The sequence below is a fragment of the Phoenix dactylifera genome, chromosome 13 (assembly GCF_009389715.1).
Source record: "Phoenix dactylifera cultivar Barhee BC4 chromosome 13, palm_55x_up_171113_PBpolish2nd_filt_p, whole genome shotgun sequence".
In the NCBI taxonomy this organism is placed as follows: domain Eukaryota; kingdom Viridiplantae; phylum Streptophyta; class Magnoliopsida; order Arecales; family Arecaceae; genus Phoenix; species Phoenix dactylifera.
In genome coordinates this window covers 5,238,452-5,259,312 of record NC_052404.1, presented here as the reverse complement: position 1 = coordinate 5,259,312, position 20,861 = coordinate 5,238,452, and the positions used below count along the sequence as shown (strand labels likewise).

The 20,861-nt window shown below is 37.3% G+C and overlaps 2 protein-coding genes across 4 annotated transcripts; one reads left to right on the top strand and one right to left on the bottom strand.

Annotated features, from left to right (window-relative positions):
* Positions 1–958: 958 nt before the first annotated feature.
* Positions 959–11,394, top strand: LOC103718060. 3 transcript variants are annotated; one of them, XM_026808835.2, is made up of 10 exons: positions 970–1,154; positions 1,431–1,495; positions 2,721–2,838; positions 3,195–3,284; positions 3,378–4,186; positions 6,175–6,348; positions 6,431–6,547; positions 10,242–10,421; positions 10,561–10,607; positions 10,879–11,394. In XM_026808835.2, the coding sequence occupies exons 2-10, from the start codon at positions 1,448–1,450 to the stop codon at positions 11,183–11,185; spliced, it is 1,890 nt and encodes a 629-aa protein (XP_026664636.2). In that variant the 5' UTR covers positions 970–1,154; positions 1,431–1,447; the 3' UTR covers positions 11,186–11,394. The 3 variants fall into 3 exon arrangements, with proteins under 3 accessions (XP_038988773.1, XP_026664636.2, XP_008804923.2); XM_008806701.4 differs by having other exon boundaries at positions 3,195–4,186; XM_039132845.1 differs by lacking the exons at positions 10,242–10,421; positions 10,561–10,607; positions 10,879–11,394 and adding an exon at positions 8,191–10,232 and having other exon boundaries at positions 959–1,154; positions 3,195–4,186.
* Positions 11,395–17,546: 6,152 nt separating this feature from the next.
* On the bottom strand, positions 17,547–19,462 carry LOC120112960 (NAC domain-containing protein 83-like). The gene is made up of 3 exons (XM_039133182.1): positions 18,838–19,462; positions 18,399–18,682; positions 17,547–18,307 (listed from the first exon to the last, which is right to left on the bottom strand). The coding sequence occupies exons 1-3, from the start codon at positions 18,992–18,994 to the stop codon at positions 17,822–17,824; spliced, it is 927 nt and encodes a 308-aa protein (XP_038989110.1). The 5' UTR covers positions 18,995–19,462; the 3' UTR covers positions 17,547–17,821.
* Positions 19,463–20,861: the final 1,399 nt, after the last annotated feature.

Below are 20,861 nucleotides of genomic sequence, written 5' to 3'. Positions count from 1 at the left end.
CTCTCTCTCGTTGCAGCTTGTGCTCGTCTTCCACCTGTAGCCAAAGCTGGGTGGCCGTCAGCATCCCTCTCTCTTTCACCACTATTCTAATTCTTATCCCTCTATCTCTCGAACCCTTTCTTATTGTCTTAATTATATTTTATTTTAAATAATTTATATATAAATATTTTTTTAAATATTAAATTTTGCATTAATATCATTTCAAAATTTATATTTACATATATACCCTCACAAAACATTTATTTTACTATTCTATCATTTTTTTATTCTTTTTTTTTTAATTCACACAATCTAACTCTGTTAAAAAATTAACGGTTTCAAATTGAAATAGCTAAAATATTCTTAATGGACAAAAGAAAATATTTATAAAGCATTTCGCAATGAAGGACAAAAAAAGTATTTTCAAATTTTTAATTTATTTTAATTAAAATAAATATAATTTTTATTAACGGTTCACTATATTAAAAATATTTGTGTAAAAATCATATTTTATGAAGATATAGAAATAAATTTAAATTTTTAAAAAATATTCACTTAAATTTAATTTTTTTAAAAAATATTTATCTATTTTTTTTATTTTTTATGGAATATAACGGCCACGCACGTGGCAAGGTACAAGCTTATGGTCGAACATATTATCGCTTCAACCTCATGGCCCATGGGCAAGTGCCAGTACGGATGATAAGCCTGAAAACTATAAGATATTCTCGTTCCTCTACCAGTCTACCACCGATATTAAATAGATATTAAAGTTAAAATTTATATTTATTCTACACAGATATCTATATATAAGATATCAAATATATTTATATTTGCTTTAATTAGGTACGAATATAAGTTAGATATTAATTATGTCCATGTCTTTATCCAGTTCATTCCATCCGATGGTTGAACAGGTGGCAGCCGCCCAGAGTAGGAGCTATTATTATTATTAATCGTCCATTTACCGTTACACTAAATCCTCCCCCAGAGACCAAGAAAACGCATGAGGGGCCTCGGCCTCCGTTTAAATAAATGCGAAAAAGCATCGTTTAGATTCCCGGGACGGACGCTTCGCTCTCCTTCCCCTCCCCTTCCTTCTCGTTCCATGGTCCTTCCCGCTTTCGATAGGGTTCTCCGTCTCGATCGACCCGGGTTTTGATCGCCAACGCTTGGTTCGTTCGCCTTCTTCTCCCCCTCACTCTCTCACTCTCTGTGTTCTTTGATTACTCTGTTCGACTACCACCTTTTTCGGATCTTATTCCTATTTTAGGTTTTTTTTTATGTCGTTTTCTTTTTGGAGATTTTTAGCTGGGATCTATAGTTGCTGATGCTGTTAACCGTTATTCCAGCTGTGCTTGATCTCATCATCATCGTTTTTTTTTTCTGTTTTTCTTTTCAGTCTTGCAATATTTGTTGATCAACCTTCTGAATTCTTTTACTTTTGGCAGGCTGATAACTATCAGGGATGACTTTCCAGTCTGTTTTTGGTTCACTGCAGGAGGTTTTCCCGCAAGTAAGTCATCATTTTTTTTTAATTTTTATTGTTCTTTTAATCATCGAATTCATGTATTTTTCAACTTTTTGAATTTAATTGCTGTCAGTTGTAATGTGTTTTTGTATAATTGCTGAATAGAGTTTAAACAATTGAGAAAAGGGTAGAAATTGGTGCTTTTGTATCTAAGGGGAATTTGCCCTGGTAAATTGATTCGAGGGTCGTGAAACCCTGGACTGGTTATTTCTCTTAACAATAAGATCCTAGAAAGTGCAATGAGGGTTTCATAAACTTAAGCATGATCGATTTTTGATGAATTCCAAGAAACAATATCGCTTAAAGTTTGGCTTTGACTTGATGTTTTTTTATGATTTCTGATTTTCCCTTTGAATTCAAACAAATTTGGTTTCAGTCTTTCCACCTGTCAAGAGTCCTCAACCAAAGGAATTTCATCCATTCCATGGCAAACAAGCTTTCTTCATGGCTTTTATTCTATGCTAATTGTAGCTTAATATCATGCACTTCGATCTGCAAACAAGAGAAATAGAACCTCTCAACAAGCCATGAACACAATGTTCAATCTTCTCACTTCAATCAGCCCACTCTAAAACTCCCACTGAAGTATTTATTCTCCATCATGCCTCATGTGTCTATGCCCAAAAGAATTTTATGTCTCTCCACTGCAAAAAAAAAAAAAAAAAAAAACAACTTATGATTGTTTTGAGCATATCTTGCTGGGGAAAAAAAGAATAAAACAATAGAAGAAAGAAAAAGAACTCATATAGTCTCTCTTAGTCTGCTATCCAATGATATATAATTTCTGTTCAGAACAGATCTGGACACTTGAATCTATTAGGACAAATCTTATACATTGAATCAAATATAAGCAATCCTACCCATCAACACATACAGTTATAGTTAAAATAAATATATGCTACTCCTCCAACTCGAATAAATGAACCAATTAAAAGTACTATAAATTTGTCTACATATGTATGTATGTATGTATTTTATATGTACGGGAAGACATGGAGGAGGAGGAGGAGGAGGAGGAAAAAAATATTTTTCCATTTTTATTATAGTTTTTATATTTTTTTATGTTTATTTTATGTACTTTGTTTCACAAGTAATTACTTTTTTTCTCATTTTCTCTTCCTTTCTCTGCTTCACAGGGTATTGTACTTCTGAAAATTTATTCTGGTTGTCTTTATGCCTTGGAATGACGGACTTTTTTCCCTTTCTGCAGATTGATCTTCGTATACTAAAGGCTGCTGCCATTGAACATGCTGAGGATGTTGATGCTGCAGTAGAATTTATTCTTACAGATGTTTTACCAAATGAAATGGAAGATTTATCTGCTGAAGGCAAGACTGCTGTTCTATGTCTGATTACTATATCTTTTTCAGAACCAGATGCATTAAAACAGCATGATGCCTTCTTATTCTGAATCCATATTCTATATTTTGCACTGCACCAGCTATGCCTTGCAGCACTATGAGAATATTTTGTGGGTTGCTTTTATAACTATATTTGCTTTTATAACTATATTTGGGGTGAGGGTTGTTGGCTATAGTGTTTTTTTGAGATCATATATGCGGATGTATATGCGCATATGTGCATAGGTGCATCAATGACTGTTTGCATGTGCAGAAATGTGTGTGTTATCTACATGTTTCTTTACTTGTCATGCCTAATGGTAGATTATGGTTTGAAAGTGTAGTTGGTCCAGGCAAGCAGGCTGTTCCAGTGGAACTTGAGGAAGTTGACGAAGTTAATATGACTCTGTTTACAGAAGGAGATTTAGTAAGACGTAAAAGAGATTCTGCTCATCATACTTCTGCTGATGTCAATTCATCAGGCATGGTTGAAGCAGTTGATGATGGTTCACAAATTGGATATGCAGGTGATCCAAAGGAGCCTGGTTTTTTCATGCCTCATTATGAATCTTTTGATGCAAACCTTTATCCAAGTCCACATTCATTACCAAATTTGGTGGATAATATAACTGGTGTAACTTCTGATCTGAAAAATGGTGCTCTTCATGTTGACAACTTCCTGTATAAAACAATGGTTGATGGTGGCCTTTCTGATGTCCATGATGAAAATAACTCTGACCAGTTAACCTCCAATGCCAACCTTGAACAAGATTCTTTAGGTGAACACTTACAGTTTTGTGTGAAAGTAGCAGAAAATGTGAACGATGACGGGCTAAATGCTGAAAAAATTATTGCACTTGTTGATACCAATGATAAGAATCCTTCATCAGCAAATGTTGAAAAAAATCTAGATCTAATGGAGTATGGAGCTGCTGTAGAAGTTGATATCAACCATTATATAAGTGAATCTGAAGTGCAGCAGTCCCAATGTTCAGTTGAACCTGCTAGGAGCCTGGATCTATATGGATTAGAACCTAATGATACTGCTTCATCTACTTTTATCTCTGGCCAAGATATCTTGCCAACAGTTTGTGACAAAAGCTCTGATTCTATGGACTATGGAGCTGAAGTACAGAAGGGTACTGGTAATACTAGTAGTGAATATGAACAACAGCAGTCAAGGTGTGTATCCAAGAATGGTGCTTTATTAGCTGTTGAGAGTCAGCTGCCTTCTGCTGATGACAACCACCGACCATCCACTTTAGCTACTCGATCAGGTCATCTTGTTAGCATTGAGTTTCTGGAAGAATTCATTACTGATGCCAAAAGCAACAAGGTAGCACATCTGCCATTTGGAGTATTTTCAATCAGCAATTACATCACTTCTGCAAAGCAAGAAAATATACCAAAAATTCTATTGATGCATAACAGATTTTTAGTTAAGACATTGGTAACTCAGTTTCTTTGTGTAATAAATTATTAAGGGGTAAATGCTTCTGTAGAGCTTTCTTGACTTAGAGTTCTGTACCATAGCTAGATGATGAAAATGATGACGGTAATGTCCTTGTCATGCTACAAAGGGAATGAATATTAACTGAAAAAAAATGCTATGCAAGAAAGAAACTATTCGTGATGCCTAGTTTTTAAAATTTTTAGGTTGTTAATCATTATAGACCTCATTAATAGACAAAATCTTCCAATAATTATCCTGTGACACTTAACCACTTAAATTTACTTTTATCTAGCCTTATGATGGTATAACCCATGATTTTGCGTTCTTGATATTATTATCATTTGCCATTATGTTATTGTATATGTGAAATGGAATACATCATGACATAAAATTAGTAAGGATCATCAGCTTCTATCTCTATTGCATTCTCAGAGATTCACCTCTGTCTCATGCCAATCTAGGTTGTTACAGTACGTGCTGGGCAGCAGGGGTCAGCATGGTCAACACCCTGATCCATGTAACAGGAGTTTTAAACTATTAAGGTTAATGTTCTTACGCAAGAAGTAAGTAAGATGTGTCTTTATAGTCTTTAAGCTGAAAGACCTGCTCTTAATAATGGCATATAGTCCTCTCTCAAACCTATGCTTAAAAAGAGTGGCATTCTTATGGTGTTTTCCTATCCTTTTGGGACCCATGAAGCAACTAATAGGTGCATTATTTTCATCGATTGCCTATCGCACAATAAATAGCTGACTGCCTTTGGGAACTTCTTGATAGAGATGGAAGTGATTTGTTCTGGGCCATTGTGGTGGAAGTTTTGTTAACCTTAAATATGATGCATGAAGTAGAAAATACATGATCCAGGTTTCAAAAAGCATCTGTGGCATGTGGGCAGTCGAGGTAATAGTGCCTAAGTTGTATGTGGCCACTTAAGCAGGTGCCTATGCAGTAGATATTCAAGAAAATATTAAATGATAAATAAATTCATAATAACAGTTGATTGGATATCAAATTTAGAAATAGCTGAATAATTGTAGAGGAGGTGGAGCGCAACATATCCCGTGCTTGGGCTTATGCTGGCCACTTCGATGCCCACTACGTAACCTGTCTACATACAAAGGTGTCCTCACACCCTAAGTGGGGTAGTTAGGAGGCTGCATCCACACATGCTGCTGCATAGACAGCTTTTCAAAACAGGCCATGAAAACCCAAATTTACCTTGACTCCTAATATTTTTTCTTTCTGGCATTTTTTCTTTGATTTTAATCTTAACTTTATGGTGTTGTTTGCTATCATTTTCATCGAAAGGTGTGGTTGCTTTGCAGCGACAATGTTGGTGGATAGGGTACCAACAATGTGGTAGAGATAATGACGATGGCGGTAGTGGTGTGATGCAGGCAGTGATGATAGCAGTAGCAGCAGTGATGGTGGTGGTGGTAGATATGCCATTGATGTGGCTGAAGCAGTGATAGTGGCTACAATAGTGAGGGTGGTAGCAACAGTGATAACAGTAGCAGCAGTTATGGTGGCGGCTGTAGCGGTGGTAAAAACATAGAGTTTCTTGTTTTTGAAAATACCGAAAATAAAATTTCTTACTTTCATTTTTGCTAAAAATAATTTTAAAAAATAAAATATTGAAAATAAAAACAATAGTGCCATGCATGTTTTTTGTCTTGGTTTCTGTAATTTTGTTTTTAAAATGAAAAAGAAGAAATACAAGTGATGCCAAATAGGTCCTAATTGTGTTGCAAGTATACAAAACTAATTATAGTAATTACAGTTTTTCTAGGTATTTTTTTCTTTTCTATCTAGTTAAATTCTTGCATAGTTCTATAAGGGAGCTCTCTAACTTTTCTAAGAAAATGGTGCAGAAAAACTTACTGTCTGCCAAGGAGTTGGTAACTAATTTGATGAAAGAGATAGAGTTTCTTGAGGAGAGGGCCAAACAGACCAAAGAGGAGGCTTTGACTTCCAGTCAAGATATTCTTCTCAAGGTGGAGGAACTCAAGCAGATGTTGAAACATGCAAAGGAAGCAAATGACATGGTTGGTTGTCTCCATTATTGTTGTTTTTGTTTTGTTGATTGCTTGAGAGGGAGAACTGAAGCATTTTACTTGTATTTTGCAGCATGCAGGAGAAGTTTATGGTGAAAAGGCTATATTGGCAACTGAAGCTCGGGAGCTTCAATCCCGGCTTCTCAGTTTGTCAGATGAACGGAGTAAATCTCTTTCAGTCATTGAGGAGGTGCATTTTTGACATGCGGCTATGTTTTTTTAGACATATTAAGATATGCTTACATGTACTGATAGGTTTTTTGTGGCTATCCGTATCTCCTATTCAGTTCAATTCATTGAATGTTTGAATGCATTAGATGGATTCTCCAATCCTGACATCGCATTGATTATTTCACTTGTAATGTTATATAATGCGGAAGGAAGTAGACTAAATGTTTTGAATGTATTACTCATTGAAGACCACATGGGAAGGTAGGAAAGGTGCAACTTTGAGAATCTTAACAGTGTAGTAAAACATACCTAAAAATTTATACATTTTCTAGTAATTGTTTGTTGCTTTTCTGTTTTTATATGCTTCACTGGCTGAAAGGTACTGCAATTTTGTGGTTGTGTAGGTATTTCTTGTTTACTAGTATGGTTACTAAAACTTGAAATTGATAATGAGATGCCTCCAAATATGGAGGCTTCCCAGATTCCGTCAGTGTCGTCTCTACAGATTCTGCCTTTATCCACCATGGGTTTACAAATGACTCAGGTGAAAGGTGTAGGCAACAGACCAGAATTCTGGACCTGCCTTAGTCGGCTACCATTATGGCTCACAAATATGCATTAGTGAAATATATTTCTGTTACCATGGTGAATATAGTGTTCGGTAATATGGATTAGTTTCATTCAAGATGATTGCATGGCTTGTAACTGGTGAAAGCACTAGATTATCGCCATGCTTGTTATGTGTATGATGAGTCTTTTGAAAGTCGAAGACTCTTCTTGACTAGACTTGAATCACTTGATTAGATAACACTTTTATCAAAGTTAAGATAATAAAAAATAACCTTATAAAATATTTTTAAGTTTTGGGCTGACTGGAAGGACTCAATCACTCAAAACACTTATAGCAGAGTCAATAATTCAAGATACTAAGCAACAACCCTTTAAGAGTTAACATTGGTCCAGCTGGCTATCCCATTTGGCCAACCTGATTGTTGGTCCAGGTCACATGACCTAAAACCCATTGAACTAGAGTTTTGTTAGACTTATAAGCTTAAATACTGTATAGATCAAAGCCTTCTCAGTTGCTGAACTGGCAATCTTTGTTGTTCTTTAGGTATTTTCTTATTCAAATATGATAGATCCTTTCCCAGTGAGTAGGAGCCTGTCTTGAGCTCCAAGAGCAATATATATTGGATCACGAGATTATGTTTTCTTAAGAGCTATTGATTATATGCATCCATGATGGGTCATGATGTCATTTTTTTCAATGTTTGATCCTTTCATTGATTGGACATTTGTCAAATTAATACTGTAGTTTAAGCACACTCTAGATGGTCACTTGTTGACCTGCTGTTAAACATTCATAGTATGATGTAGCTGTCATATTCTTTTCTTTCCCTTCTTGAGGAGCTATACATGTGCACGCATGTGCATGCACAAACATATATGTATCCATTTACATATATGCATCTGTAGTTCTGTACACAACTAGATGTATGTGTGGATGTTTTTGTTACTGCCCACCTTGCTATAATTGGATTATTTCAAAACAGTCAGTTTTCGATTTATGTTTTGAGAATCTGCCTTGGGTTTCAAACCTGCACCTTGCTTTCATGATCTAATATATTAATTAGTCATGTAGTTCTCCATCTGTTGTTTTAGGCACTCAGAGCCTGGAAGTTGCTTGGCCTTTTACATTCTGTCTTCGAGATGCAATTTATGCTGTTCTCTTTTTGCCACCTTTATGCATGATCAAGTATCTTTCTCAAACACCATTGTGCATCCTCATCATAAGATGTAATTTCTCAAACCTTTGTAAAGTATCATAATGTTGTCAAATTATTCCTTGTCTTCATTGTCATATGCAAAAAAGCAGTTGTTTTGATATGATAATGGTTTAATATGATGTTTACTTAAAGTCTATCTTTGTTAAGATCTAATTAGATCTAAAGTTAAAACTACAAATTGGCAGAAGTGAATCTGAGAAAACCGGAGAGACTCTGAGACCAATTCTTACTGTCTAATTGAATCATCCATAGACCATATAAAACATCGTTTCTAAATATATTTGCTATGGGTGTCTAACTTAGGTCCTAAGTAATATACAGGACTTTTGTAAGACAACCTGTTTTTGATAATTGATTAAACCGAAATAAATTGGTTAATTTACTCCTAAACCATGTTATTCTGGAATAAACTTCTCCGCTCTCTGTGGTGGAATTGTTTACTTCAGGTTAGGTGGGAAAAGGTAGCTGTGGGTTGAAGTGAAATAAGTGGATTAAAGGGGCTTCTGTTCTATTTAACCCTCCTTTTTTCCACAAACCGAATGCAACTAAAATGAGTTTTGGAAATACAAAATAAATAATTGTTATAAATTATAGCTTTTGGAAATGTTTCTTTATTCTATTTAACCCTCCTTATGTCTATTATTGTATAGTAGGCCCTTGATAACTTGATATGTCTTCTCCCAGAATGCATACCAAGGCTCAAGAAAGAGACCTGTTTCATTAATCATTACAGTATGCTATGTCATTTCCAATTGATCTATGGTGCTACTATTCATTTATGGCACCATTTATATGATAATGGGCACAAAGCCCTTCCCTGCCTCCTCTCTCTCTCTCTCTCTCTCTCTCTCTATCTCTATCTCTATCTCACTCTCTCATGTGTGCACCCAGAGATGCACACCGAAGTGGTTGAAAGCATCACAGCAGATACTTCTATGGGAACATGTTAGTTGGTACGTCTACTAGTACAATCTCATCTGGTTCATCTTTTCATGTACTTCCATGTGTAACAGTAGTCTCTGTGGCCTCTTTGGCCCTTCTTGCTAACCAATTTTCCACTTTCTTGGTTTCCCATGTATATGTACCATTTGAAAGTTTTGAGACCACTATTTTTGATGATGTTTTGCATGTACGGGGAACAAATACATCGATAAGCTACTCCTGTTTTATATATTACTTATTTCCTGCAAGAATTTTTTCATACATAGCTTGCTAGCATTCCCCCTCCCCTCCCCCCTCTTCTGTTTTTGAGTAGTAATAACTTTCACAGTTTGATTACTTTTATTCCTTATCATGAAACCCTTTGTAGCACTTCTGTATTGGGATCTAATGCACATCTGGAATTTGTTTTAACCATCTGTTCTCCTTTGCTATCCATTCGGTACAGTGTTGTGTGGTCCTAGTTCCAACTTCCACTGGTCATGAGTTCGAGTGTAAGTGGTATGCTCATACCACACTTACCTTATGAGTTGCATGTAATTACTCTTTAACAACATGAGAGTTCTGAACACTCCAGGGCACATCAAGGTGTTCATGCCCGCATAGCATCTTGTGTTGTTTATCTAATGTTGTCTCTTCTTTTCTACTTCTTTCTTGGCTGAATTCTCATAGTGTGAATATTATCTCTGGTGTCAGATAATATTTTAAGCTTTTATTAGCCAATATCTCAAAGAAGGTGCTTATTTCTATTCTCTCAGATGGTTTTCAACCTTTGCTTCAAATATTGACTTTAAATGTCTCCATCAAGAAGAATTTGTTATGTTATTTTTTTATTTGATGTTACACAATTTGAATACTAATGGTTAACAAACAAATCCTAACTTCCAGAAGTTTGAATTTTTGCATATTGTTTTTTATGTTAACACTCGTGTCTTTTTCAAGTTAAAATTAACCTAGAGATGCAAAATGTTGTTCACCTCATACTAGATACGCCGAACTCTTGAAGCACGGAGATATGCTGCAGAGGAAGAAATGGCCGCAGCTGAGCAGGAAAAGCTTGAAAGAGAAGAACTGGCTCGCAAGGCTCTTAGCGAACAAGAACTCATAATGGATACCATAGTGGGGGAGTCAAAGAAACTGCAACAACAAGCAGAGGAGAACTCCAAGGTTTCATTTATTATGCTTTGTGCCCATTGAATATCTTAGTAAATGATATCCATATATATATGTCTCTGTGTGTGTGTGTGTGTGTGCAATGAATGCTACAAACCAGCCATGCTATAATGCTCTTGTTACTGTTTTGCAGTTGAGGGAGTTCCTGATGGACCGTGGTCTCATTGTTGATGCATTACAGTAAGTTTTTGTGCTGTCATTTACTGTCTCTTAGTTATTATTCATAGTAAAGTTCTGTTTAGCTACTTTATGAGTGTCAGATAATTTTATGTTCTTCATGTTGAGCTGATTACCTGAAAATTATAATCTCTAGCAAACTAAAGATCTTTCACAACATGGTGATAATCTGCAGTTTTTTATGGAATTTACATTCTGTATTTTATGGACGTGATATCAATTTCTAGTGGAAATTAAAGATTGCTTACATGTGCTGTGTGTTTGTCTTCTTCAGAGGTGAAATAGCTGTTATCTGGGAGGACGTGATGGTGCTCAAAGGAAGAGTTGATGGGCGCATACCTCCTAGTAGATCACAAAGATCGTCGACTTCCAGCTTGGCATCTTCATCCGGTTCATCATGCCATAAGAGCACACATTCATCAGATAGGGTCCTCCATCATGTGGATTTAGCTGACCAAGGTTCCTTAAAGAGGCAGCAGCTAGAAAATAGTAACAATAATGATAAAGAGAATTATGTTGGTCACAATCTCTCTATGCATTATCATGACGATTGGGCATTTTTCGAATTCGAGGCTTATTAGATTTACGGGCTAAACCCTTAGCGAAGATGACAGAGACAGCTAAAACTTGTTGAAGTTTTGATGACATTTACTAGGTTTCTCTCTGACTATTGTATTAAGGGATGGAAACATAAGCACAGAGTTGTATATAAATAAGTGGTCGTAAATATATCTTTGTATTTGGATTTATTAATAAATAAATTATGAGATAAATGCACCTGGAGTTCCAATGTTCCCTGTCTCCCATGTCAAGATCAGGCTGATAATCTGAGGTAGTAAAACATTGGGAGAACCAGAATGGTAACGGAAATTTCTTTAGCTGCAAAATAGTTTTTGGGAGCAGGATTCAAATGCCTTAATTTAACAAATATTGATCTCATAAAAAACATTCCAAATATTTTTTCTTTTGTAAAATTCCTTTTTTGTCGGATCTAACCCGATAAACATGGCACAACATAACCCAACAAACCCGATACGAAGGTAAGTTTCGATTAAGGTAAGTTTAAGTTAAGAGCTGGAATATATGATGGTAAGTTTCGATTAGGGTTTGCCCTCAAGCTGACTTAACCCACCCAAGTTGCAGCCCTAGGGATGCCCTACATGCATGTGTGTGTGTGTGTGAGAGAGAGAGAGAGAGAGGTCATATTAGCTCACGAAGGGAGTGCAGTCGGTAGAGGTGGCTTGCCCAAGAACTAATCAGTTATTTGTTCAGGGAGGGGAAGGGTCAGGACACCTACAAGTTTATTTTAGCAAATAGCTTGGCAGCTTACTCTTTTAAAGGCAACTAAACAGCATATCAAATCAAAGACCATCCCTTGATTCGCGATATTTGAATAATGATGAGAAACGAAGGGTTGTCCAGGCGAAGCATGTGTTTAGAGAAGTCAACGGGGCTGCGGATTGGGTGGCCACCTACGTGGCTAACCATGCCAATAGCACCCTGTGGGTGGAGGATGGGAAGCTGCCTCGGGAGCTCCATGATATTTTGTTTTCCGATTTTATTTGGTGCATCCATACACATGTTGTATGAATCACCCGGTCTAGCAAAAAAAAAAAAAAAAAAATCAAAGTAAGATGTTCATTTACTCGTGCCCAAAATTGAAAGCTAAGCCAACATCAGAACAGTGACTCCAGAATTTTCCTCTGTTATGAAATGCAATTTATTTCCAAGGTAATTTTTGTTACTCCAAGCAATAGGAATTCAGAGAGCAGCGGGCTACGTCTGATCCAAACTGACGCCAGCTTTGTAGCACCTCTTTAAAAACAGAAGTCCCACCAACTGGGACACATGCTCAAGTAGGAATGTATGCATACAATTAGTATATATTTTCAAATCCCTCACAGTACTCACATCAAGAATATTAACTATTTCTCCTGGTATGGAAACAATATAAATGTAAAAGGGCTATTTAAAAAAAATAATGGGTAAGTAGGTTGGGGAATCCAGAACAAAACAGAACAGATTCCATAGAGTAGAACAGGAAAAAAGAGTAATCCTATGACATGACAGCTTGCAGGTCTAAAACTTTTCAGATGTTTTCCAATATTAAAGGTCTAGTCCCCCTTCTTCCGCAACTTTTACCATCTGCATCATATCTCATCGTCCATAGCCACGGACTTCCACCCACCAATATACTAACATGAGATAATCTAAGAACCACACAAATAGCTGCCGTCATTGTTGCCTTGGACGGTCACAATAAATAAAACACATATTGCCCAAATGGAGACTTACCTATCCTTTCTTTTTCTTATTTTATTGATCCAAATCAAAAGTAGGAAAAATAAAAGAGTTTTCTTGCCGGGTACTAACATGTCAAAATGCATGAATACAAAAAATAGTTGATTATAAGAGCTAAGAGAAACAAATGAATAAAACATATTCGGTTAAATGACACTAACTACTCCTACTGTCTTCAGTGAAGATAATTTGGTCTGGCTGGGAGGTTGAGCTCCAAATTATCATTTTCTAGTATTGGAGGAGCAGTAGTAGATTGAGTTGGGTAGTGTGGGTGCGGCTGGATCGACACATTGTAGGATACTTTGTGGAAATCTGGGGCACATATAGTTGAGCTAGCTTAGCATGAAGGAAATGTCTGGTTGGAAATATCTAGTAGAGGAGCTACAAGTATGATCCATCAAGCTGCCCGAGATTTCCACCTGCTGAAACCAATTTACCAGCAATGTATATGAATTCCATGATAGAATAGAAAACTATTGAATGCCTAAACAAGAAGTCCAAGGATCAATATTTGTTTCCCCAACCTTGTTGTTGACATTGTGAATGTTTGGTGCTTCTCTCGAATCTTTGATCAAAGGCAATGCAAGGGATGCCTCTGTACCTTCCGATGCAGCTCCAGAGAAGAAAAAAGAGCACGTTCACGCTTGTAGATAGCTCAAAAGAAACTTAGAAAAAATTATGGCCATTTTGAAGAAAGAAATCTCACAACCTGTTCATGTAGTTTGTAGGAAAGAGTTTAGGGAATTGGTGAATGTTTACTTTCATAAACATGAAAAATTTGTATGGACATGAGAGGGAACTCAGAATTTACCAAATAACTTTCTTGGAGATAATGATAAATCTCTTCTCTAACTTCACAAGGTCTTTTGGATGATAATGGTGGGGTAGAAGTTTCAGGTACAAGAGCCTGCAAATAGAGTGATTATCATAATATAAGAAGTGAAGAACAACACAGTAAATGAATATGAACAATTCATAGAATGACTGAAAATTTGATACATTTTAGTCAACTAGTGCTAATAAGTTGAATGAATGAGACTTACTAGATCACCTATACCGATGTCAAAAAGGCTGGACCTGCGCTTCTTTTTATTCAAATTACTCTGCCTAAAAATATATTTCTGAGCATGACTGGCTACCTGAGTTGGAGTTCTAGTGGTAACAAAATTTCTTGGTATTCCCCTCCAGTCCCCTTTACCAAGCATTTTAAGTCCAGCTAGAAATTTCCGATGTTCTTCTGTCCAAGGCACGCCTGAAAAAGAAAGGAGTGAGATCAATAATCGGCAGACCATGCCAGTACCTATTACAATGTCAGTATGCAGTACGGTACAAAATGGCAAGGTGTACCGAGTCACGGTACAGTACAAGACAACATACCGGTTTGTTACCTGTACAGTATGGTATGCCTGGTATGGTACAGTACTGACTGGTATGACGAACCTAGCGCTCCCATATCTGAATTTTTCTAATTTTAACATGCCTTTCTTTCCCAAGACACAATAGAAAGAATGATTTATACATCATCATTGTTGTCATCATCTCTTGAATCATGATTTACTACGTATTATTTAGGTTATTTATTTAGCATCCACTAAAAATCTCATATGATAGAGATAATAACCAGTCAACAAGCAATGCAAAGAGGATTAACAATCGAACAGAATAACAGGTTCTGCATTAAAAAAAAATAAGAATTTCTTCAATCTTAGTTTAAAGAACAAAAATAACAACAATTTCGTCATTGCTATGCTAACAAAATACCAAGACCAATTTTTAATAATAAAACAACACATCAAATGTTTTGGTTCATTAGAAGTCAGCAATAATTGTGGTGCGATTGTATTGTTTAGTCTGGTTTACAAATTATTTTTTATTAGTTATTGACATTTTGTTTGCTTTTCACCAAAGTCCACATTCTCTGCATCGCGTCTCATGATGGCACACTAATAGTTTGGTATGGTATCGTTCAGTACTTAGTACTATTCGGTACACATCCCATACCAAGACAAGTCTCGAGCCATTATTCTCGTTTTTTATCATGGTACTTGCTGAAACTAGGTGCTATGGGTTGGCACATACCCCAATTCAACTCGGTACGCCTCGATTCATACGGATTGGTATGGGCCTTTAATGAAATTCTTTCGCATCGTTCCATCCAGGTAAGGTACGATACATGCTGAACGGGATAATTTGGGGTGGTATGGCAAATATTACTTTTGAGGTTGATTGCCATGATAAAATAGTTCTGCAGCTCCTCCCATAGCTGAAAAGCCATTAAAAAATTGTTTACGGTTTAAATCATTCCTGGTGCCCGATTTTTCTTTTTTTTAACTAAGTAGTTATTTATTGCTTGTTCTGTATACTAGAAAAGCATGTACATTCAATTATCCTAAGCTAGTTAATGAAATCTCCATTTCTTTCCAAATTAGGCACTTTCTCTAAAGGATCATCTGAATCTTGGAGTGGAGATATCAAGCAGAAATATTCCCTTCAACATCCATAGTGCTTCAAAATCAGTTTGCCTATATGGTTCAAAAATACCAGGTTTGCTACTGAAACTTCAGATTTCTGAATTTACACCCTGCATTTTCACAACTAATGTAAATCTCACTTTTTTCACCATGAAGACTTTGGAACTTCTGGAAATTTGGTTGTTGCTTTCCCTAATCTACCAACAAATTCTTCAGTTTTCAGTTTCCCATTAAAGTAAATATTCTTCCATTTTATTGGCTAATTAGGTTTGTACGTATAGAGCATCTTCGCTGAAAATAGTTTATGTTGCATTTCCCTTTATTTTCCAACCATATCCCAATCATTGACCGTGTTTCTTAGGTTTAAATCAATTGCACTGCTAGTGTTAGGCATTTTCTTCTACCCTTCACAATACAAAGTTTTCAGATTGCACTAATTCAAATCATAATGTGGTAATGCAGGAGTTCAAGAGGTTGCTTGGGCAAGATACTATAGATTATTATTCTTACAGCTAATATCATGAGGAAACACCCAACTTATAGATTGCACTAATTCAGTATGATTGAGTACTTTGAGATTTAGAAGAAGCAGGCTGGCCTAGTTCTATTAATCTCTTGTCAATTGGAACCTAATTTCTATGTTGTCAAATGAAATGGGTTATTTGTGCCTTGGGGATGCCGGGGTCGTTTCTATGATAGACATTAATTCTTCCATAGACATCATGAGCGTTATGATTTTTAATTTCCTATATATACATGCAAGAGTAAAATGGCCACATCCAAGATATGTCATCTCCGTACTGAACCCCGTACCGGTACCACTTTGTTACTGTGTAGGTACGCCTGGTATGGGGGTCGGTTCGGTGTACCGAGTGTCGGTAAGCCTCCCGTATCGCGTACCGATACTGAACTGGTATCGTACGGTACGGTATGATATACCTTGGCTACAAATGATTAGCCCTTTGGTGTGTTCTGATGCTATGGATGCTGCAACAAGTAGAATCATCTCTGTAAATATCCCAAGAACATCAAGATGGAGAGCATCAGTTGGTGGAGTTGGAGCAATCCAAATTTCAAATCAGCACAAAATTACTTAAGGTCATCATTACCTCTGAAAATGATAAGAGTGCAAACCTTGATTTGCTGTACCGATCGATACCGATGCGTATCGACCGTATCTTACCATACTGATACATGGTATGGGAGGAGTATCGAGTGTCGGTATAAAGAGCTATCTCATGTACCGGGCGTACCGATCTATAATAGGATGGTACCTATATGGGGTCCGGAACAAAGGTGGCGAACCTTGATGCAAACAACTTATGATAACTTTCTTTGGTTCAATTTCTTTCTTTTTGCCAAGCGAAAGGGGCAAAGTCAAATAGATTTATTGTCCTCTAACAGCTGTATTTCTCCAGAATAAGGAATTAGTGTATCATAAGGAGGAACCTATGCATCTATCATGTGTTTATTGCTTTAATCATTAAAGTGAGAATCGCAAGTGAGCAAGACAGAGTTCCATTGCCCTATCCATCAACTTTCATATCCTTGTTTTCTTTCATTTCTGTTATGATCTCTCTCTGAGTTTATAACATCATTTCTTTCTATGTAAAGTCTCATTCGGACTCCAAATCTACTGCCCTCAGCATATCCAAAGTAAGAAGGGATCGGGACACCACATGAAACATTTTTCATAAGATTTCTTTTTCAAAATAATTATTTTCTAATCATGGAAACTAGTCAATCTTCAATATCTACTTGTTTTAGTGTCATTGCTTCCCTGGGCATCCAAAGCCAGATGGCACAGATATATTAGATGCCAGCGACTCTTGATTGCTGCATGGAATTGGAACCGTGCATGAAAATTTTCAGAAGATTAGTTTTTCGTAATGATTATTTCCTAATCATGGAAACCTATCAATCTGCGACGTTTGCATGTTCCAGCTCGTGGAGGCTATAGTCAAAATTGTGGATCCTTTCTCTAACTTTGCAGTCAAATATCCATAAGGAAGGCTAAGGCATTACGGTGCAGGGATATGGTAAACTTGTCACTACTTTCAGCCATACAAATTATGGCACATTGCCCTTGTTTGCAGAAGGATGATTGATGCAAAGATGCACATGGAACAGATATTGAAAAAACCCAAACTGCATGTGAAAAGAGCATTAGAACTATAGTTCTACAAATCACAATACAGACTAGTTGAGTAGCAAGGAACAGGATAGAAAGACAAACAGCTAACTTGCTGATAAATTGCAATACATTCAATTTAATTTACCATACTGGGTATATTACAACATTAGTGTATCCCAGGCTGAGTTTCATTCCTACACTTTCCTTTGTTGTGTACAAAATAAACTTACATAATGCCAAAAATTTAATCCTTGGACCCTATCTTAGATAACCTGCTAACTGTTTACTTCCCACTAGTTTCATCACTCCTCTTAGCAGAACCAGTTTACACCTTGCTCACCAAGTTGAGCATTACTGGGTGGAGCAGCTTGAATTGGCAGGGGAAGCCAAGCTGTATCCTCCTCCAAGTTGGGGAAATCTTGTTGAATCAAATTACAAAAACTTTCAAGCTCTTCAGGGTTCTTTGTGATCCAGTCACAAGAAAAAGGAGCAGGTGGTTGCTCTGGAGGACTGTCTTCAATGCCAGTGCCAGGGACAATATGTGAATCACCAAATGGTAGGAGAGATCGATCCACTCCAGTGCCACCGCTGGACAAAAGGGCTGCAACTCGGGAAAAACCAGGGATATCCGTGACCGTGTCATGTTGGAGGTGTGTGAAGTCTGGTAGCAGACCAGCAGCATTGCCAGGCTCCTCCTGTTCTGCTTCATTGTCTTCTTCACTGGAATCATCACTGGCCTCATCATCCTCAGCTGTATTCCCTTTATGATGGATCTCGCACAGCACCCAATCACTTCCCTACAAAAGAATTAATACGCAAAAGAATGGCGTATGAATAAGATGGAGTGGTGTCAGGTAGTACGAAAGAAAGGCATGAGATCAATCCTACTTGGTTTGCAGTTGGCTGATGCTGCTTGGATTCCTCGGAAAGACGATACTCTTTCATGATCCAACCAGTCTTCTTAGACCTGCCGTTGCCCTCATAGTAGGTCAAGGTTTTATATACCCCACCAGTGTATTGTCCACCATCCGTAAGAACTGGCTTGTCTCCGGCGCTGCAAATCCAGTGGCCTCCATTCTTGACCCTGCGATCTCTATGCTTTTTGTTCTTGGACCTCTTATCCAACTTGGTGAAGAAGTATCTACTCTTTATCCTCGTATTTGGAAAACGCTCTGCAAAGAATCAAGAATCAAGAATCAAGAATCAAGAATCAAGAATCAAGAATCAAGATCCTTCTTTCATCGTTTGAAAGGAAAAAACAAAGAAAGAATTGAAAGCGAGCAAGATGTATATCTTGGCTAATAAGAGAAGAGAGAATAGGAGTTACTATGGAGGACTGCTGGCTGGTGGTTGTAGAGCTCGACTTCCTTGATGATGTTGGTGGGAAGGGGTTTGCCGGAGTCCTTTTCTTTGAGGTACTCGATGAGTTCCTCCATGGTGGGAAGAAACCTATACCCTCGGGGAAACTTCTCCTTCTCTCCCATATCAGTCTTTCTGTTAATCTGCGCTCCAAGATTGCTCCAATCCCGAACAGAGAAGTGTCTCTGTAAATAGAAGGAGAAGAATAAGGAGGAGAACAAGAAGTAGAAGAAGACCGTTATGATTCGAGCGCTTTTCTCCCAATCTCAGTCGGCTTCCAGATTTTAAACCCTCAAAACCACGCGTTTATAATACGCTCAAGATTTCTTTTGTTCCTCCCAGCGTATTAAGTTTTCTTGAAACCCAAAACAGAGCTACAATGGACGCTAACAACGGCTAATTTTCCCAGGGTGCAGCTGTTATACGGTTTTCCGTACAGATGTTATACGATTTTCCCCCCAGCGATCAGCGCAGAGCTTAATCCGCAAATAATGGGAGATACGCATATAACGGTTATTTTTTCCGGTTGTTATTTAACTGTCAAAAAACGGAACCAACCTGGGGACTCCTGTTAGCCCCCGAACAAAAAGTAAGGCCACGGTTTGCTGGAATTGAGGGAACTGGGGCGTGGGCCCTCACAAGCTTCGTCTATTAAAGAACGTGTAATTGTGTTCTTATCTTTCTATCACCTTGCGTGTATAATTTTATCAGTGTATCTATCTAAGACATGGGCTTTCGGAAAAAATGCCGAACCTAATTGTTATTGTCCCTGGAGAACCAAGAACTGGCTTGCTCTGTGTGGGAGGCACAGGGTGATTTGGATGAACCTTCAAAAATATGCCAAGATGGAGTGAATTGACTTTGATTTGGGAATGTGGCTTTTGGGCCATTTTCAGTAGTCGAAGATAAGTTCTGTGGCCTCGTAAATTGGTAATGATAAATACGAACGGAAGTTTTATCGATCTGGCTCAGGAGATCAAACTTTATCTGATTTCTTGCTGATAACAATACCAGCAAAAAGAGGGCGATGCTCTTGGCACCACCTATGTTTGGTTCTCACCAGAGGAGACAAAAGAAACAAGCTTGGAAGTAAATGTCTCAATGTGAATTTTGTTTGATTATGCTGACATGCAAGTCGACCGGTTAAAATAGTTAAAATCAGAGGGACTAGAGTGTTTTTTTCCTGGCCATTTTCTGCATCAGCTTAATGGAACTACCAACTGTTGTGAACAGGTAATTTTGAACCAATTTCCAGCCAAACGGAATATAATGGAACTCGCAGCTGGTGAAATCGGCAAAATCTTATAAAACATCAGGAAAGATGCTTCATGTTTGCATGTTTGTTGAGAAATATGGGAGGCTCCACCAGCCCGGATCAAACGTAGACTGCTCCAAAGTATACCAACAAGAAGAGTACAAACCGTTTAGTGCTTCAGGCATGAATGCTGAATGAATCAGAGAGAACCCAGCGTGCAGTTTGAAAGCAGCAGTAACTTTTGAGGTGAAGCGCACGGGTCAAGAAAACACAAAATATTTGAAGGGAAATGAGATAAATATTTCGGTGTCCTACTTGCTGGGGACTCCCATTCAGTAATAAGATGCAATGGATGCTGGGATGTCGTTCAGTTTACATCCATTTACTGGCTTCTGCTTTCAAAATATACCAAAACCAAATGCAGGTCAATGACATTTGACAGTTCACAAGCTCAAACATATACATCTCTAGGACAAAAAGCACAAGATACTTTAAAGCCGGTAAGATGACCAAACCCTTAAAAGCAACTCTATTTGCAAATAATAAAAGTCAAAGCACGAAATAATGATCAAATGTTCATATGAACAAAACAGCAATGTATGCATATATTCAACTAGAAACTTGGTAAAATTCCACTTTATTCGAGAACCCAGTATACCAGTTTTGCTTGCTTTAAGAAACTGATAAACTGGCTCTGTGTCTGAACCATTTACTCGAACCTGTACAAGGGACATAAG

Excerpts from the sequence above, each read along its gene's own strand:
- LOC120112960 (XM_039133182.1), bottom strand. The coding sequence starts at position 18,994 with ATGGGAGAGAAGGAGAAGTTTCCCCGAGGGTATAGGTTTCTTCCCACC. Across the intron at positions 18,683-18,837 it reads CCAGCCAGCAGTCCTCCATA|AGCGTTTTCCAAATACGAGG; the intron begins GTAACTCCTATT and ends GATTCTTTGCAG. Across the intron at positions 18,308-18,398 it reads ATCAGCCAACTGCAAACCAA|GGAAGTGATTGGGTGCTGTG; the intron begins GTAGGATTGATC and ends ATTCTTTTGTAG.
- LOC103718060 (XM_008806701.4), top strand. The coding sequence starts at position 1,448 with ATGACTTTCCAGTCTGTTTTTGGTTCACTGCAGGAGGTTTTCCCGCAA. Across the intron at positions 2,839-3,194 it reads GGAAGATTTATCTGCTGAAG|TTGGTCCAGGCAAGCAGGCT; the intron begins GCAAGACTGCTG and ends TTGAAAGTGTAG. Across the intron at positions 10,608-10,878 it reads CTCATTGTTGATGCATTACA|AGGTGAAATAGCTGTTATCT; the intron begins GTAAGTTTTTGT and ends TGTCTTCTTCAG.